The sequence below is a fragment of the Neoarthrinium moseri genome (assembly GCF_022829205.1).
Source record: "Neoarthrinium moseri strain CBS 164.80 chromosome Unknown scaffold18_Wmoseri_CBS_16480, whole genome shotgun sequence".
Lineage (NCBI taxonomy): Eukaryota > Fungi > Ascomycota > Sordariomycetes > Amphisphaeriales > Apiosporaceae > Neoarthrinium > Neoarthrinium moseri.
This window is the reverse complement of record NW_026055132.1, coordinates 14,937-16,871: the sequence shown is the minus strand read 5'-3', so window position 1 is coordinate 16,871 and position 1,935 is coordinate 14,937. Positions and strand designations below refer to the sequence as shown.

At 47.2% G+C, this 1,935-nt stretch overlaps 1 protein-coding gene across 1 annotated transcript; it reads right to left on the bottom strand.

Annotated features, from left to right (window-relative positions):
- Positions 1 to 251: 251 nt before the first annotated feature.
- Positions 252 to 1,352, bottom strand: JN550_005615 (uncharacterized protein; the record flags this gene model as incomplete). The annotated part of the gene is made up of 4 exons (XM_049317262.1): positions 252 to 637; positions 695 to 1,171; positions 1,219 to 1,291; positions 1,347 to 1,352. 4 exons carry the CDS (start codon positions 1,350 to 1,352, stop codon positions 252 to 254), a joined length of 942 nt encoding a protein of 313 aa, XP_049172237.1.
- Between the last annotated feature and the right edge of the window lie 583 nt (positions 1,353 to 1,935).

Sequence of the window (1,935 nt, the reverse complement as noted above, 5' to 3'; positions counted from 1 at the left end):
TAAAGCCCCACCAGCGTTTTTTGTGATGGTAGATCACATATCGAATTTGAAAAGATTATGTACATTATGCTCACTTTTGAAAGCAGTATGAAAATATGGTAAAGACATCGGTAGACAAGGTATCACCAATCACTTAACTGTGCAGTTATGCTCAGAGAGCGGAACGTATCTTAGAGGTTTAGCTGTTAAGCCGTCAGAATGTTTCCAATGTAGGTCGTTTTGTCGCATGAAGTGCAACGCCTTCTGCCCGATCATTGAAAACTGTCTATGGCGCCCCACGCGAACTCTTTCTGGTTGAGCTCGCCACGGATTTCATGGAATCTCCTTTCAGTCCAGTCAAACACATTATCATAGTGGAATCCCTCAGCTAAAAAGCGATCCCGGAATAGCCGGCGGAAATAGCGATAATCGGGTTTCTCGCCAATTTTCAGAGACCTGGCGCAATCGATCATCAAAGCAAACTCCTGGGGAAGAAAGCCTTCGCAGAGCTCTGCGCCAGAAAGGCTAGCTTTCATGTCCTTGAAAATGCTGTTCTTGTTCATTGTTGTTACTTTGCTTTCCTCCCACGGCAGAGACCCACGCGCAAAGTACAAGAGAACGTAACCCAGAGACTCGAGGTCATCTCTCCAAGATGGTTCTTGATGCCAGTCAGTACACGTACTGTCCCAGCGAGTGAAAGTTGAAAGGCACTTACCGAGTCCCCTGTGGCAGTTAATACTAGCATAGCGATAAGTGCCTTCAAATGCCAGTCCTTCATATCCCCTATACTCTTCTTCGCTATAAACCTTTGTGGCTAGGCCAAAGTCGACCGCGTAGATTGTATTGCCTTGTTTTCCTGTTCCTAATAAGAAATTCTCGGGTTTGATATCTCGATGAAGGAAGTGCCTGTGAATGCGTTCGATCCTAGCGATCGCTTGGTCGGCGATAAGGAGGATGGTCTTCAATGAGAACTTGTACTCGCAATACGCGAAAAGATCGGCCAACGAGGGTCCCAGGAGCTCGAAAACCAGGAATTCGTAGCTACCATCTGATCCAGACCAGTAAAAATCAGGAAATCCGGGTGCTTCCTCGAGCTGTTGGTATACAACTGCTTCTTGCCTCAAAGCGGTGGGACCATTCCGGTTCTCCATTAGCTTAATGGCAACATCTTTGTCACATGTAACGTCGGTACCTGTTAATGTAAGTTCTGCTCTATAATATGAGTCCATGCCAACGCACCAGCATACACCAATCCAGCCCCGCCTTCGGCAATCTTACGATCGACACGATACTTGTCCCGAATTAAAATGGGCTGATGGTCTATTAGTATCCAGTGTCTGTCAAAATTGGTGGAAAGATAAATTTACCTTCATTTCGAGCGCTCCAAGAAGCTGATTGAACTTGGTCGAGTCTTGTTAGGCTTGTGGCAGATGATAGGAGTTCGAGAATCCATTGGAGGTGTAAGGCCGGCCATTGGAATGCTCAAGGAATGCGTTCCCGGTTTACGCCACACATACGGACGGAAATGAGCATGTGTAATCAAGGGATAGAAGTGGATCAAACTCGCGACGTTGGGTTTTATGTGCTATTACCCAACTCGAGCCTTTTTGACAATTGTTATTTGCGTAGGCAAGATCACTGTTTGTTATCAAAGGACAAGGTCTCCGGAGTCTCTCCTTTTGACTCCCCTTGCAACCGCAACCGGCCTGCCGTGGCGCTACCACTACAGACAAAGACTTCGCATCCCGATAAGTTCTGCCAGGTACCCAGAAAGAATAACCAGCTAAAATAATGGGACACTACTCGCCTCAATTTTGGGATAACCTGTCGAAAGTTGGGCTCTGGCCACATGCATTGCAAGAGCTCGATCGACGGAACGACAAATGCCTATCAAGAGCGGCGATACCTGAGATCTATCCCACCAATCTTGCCCGCTTCGCAAGACACGGCGGCCCA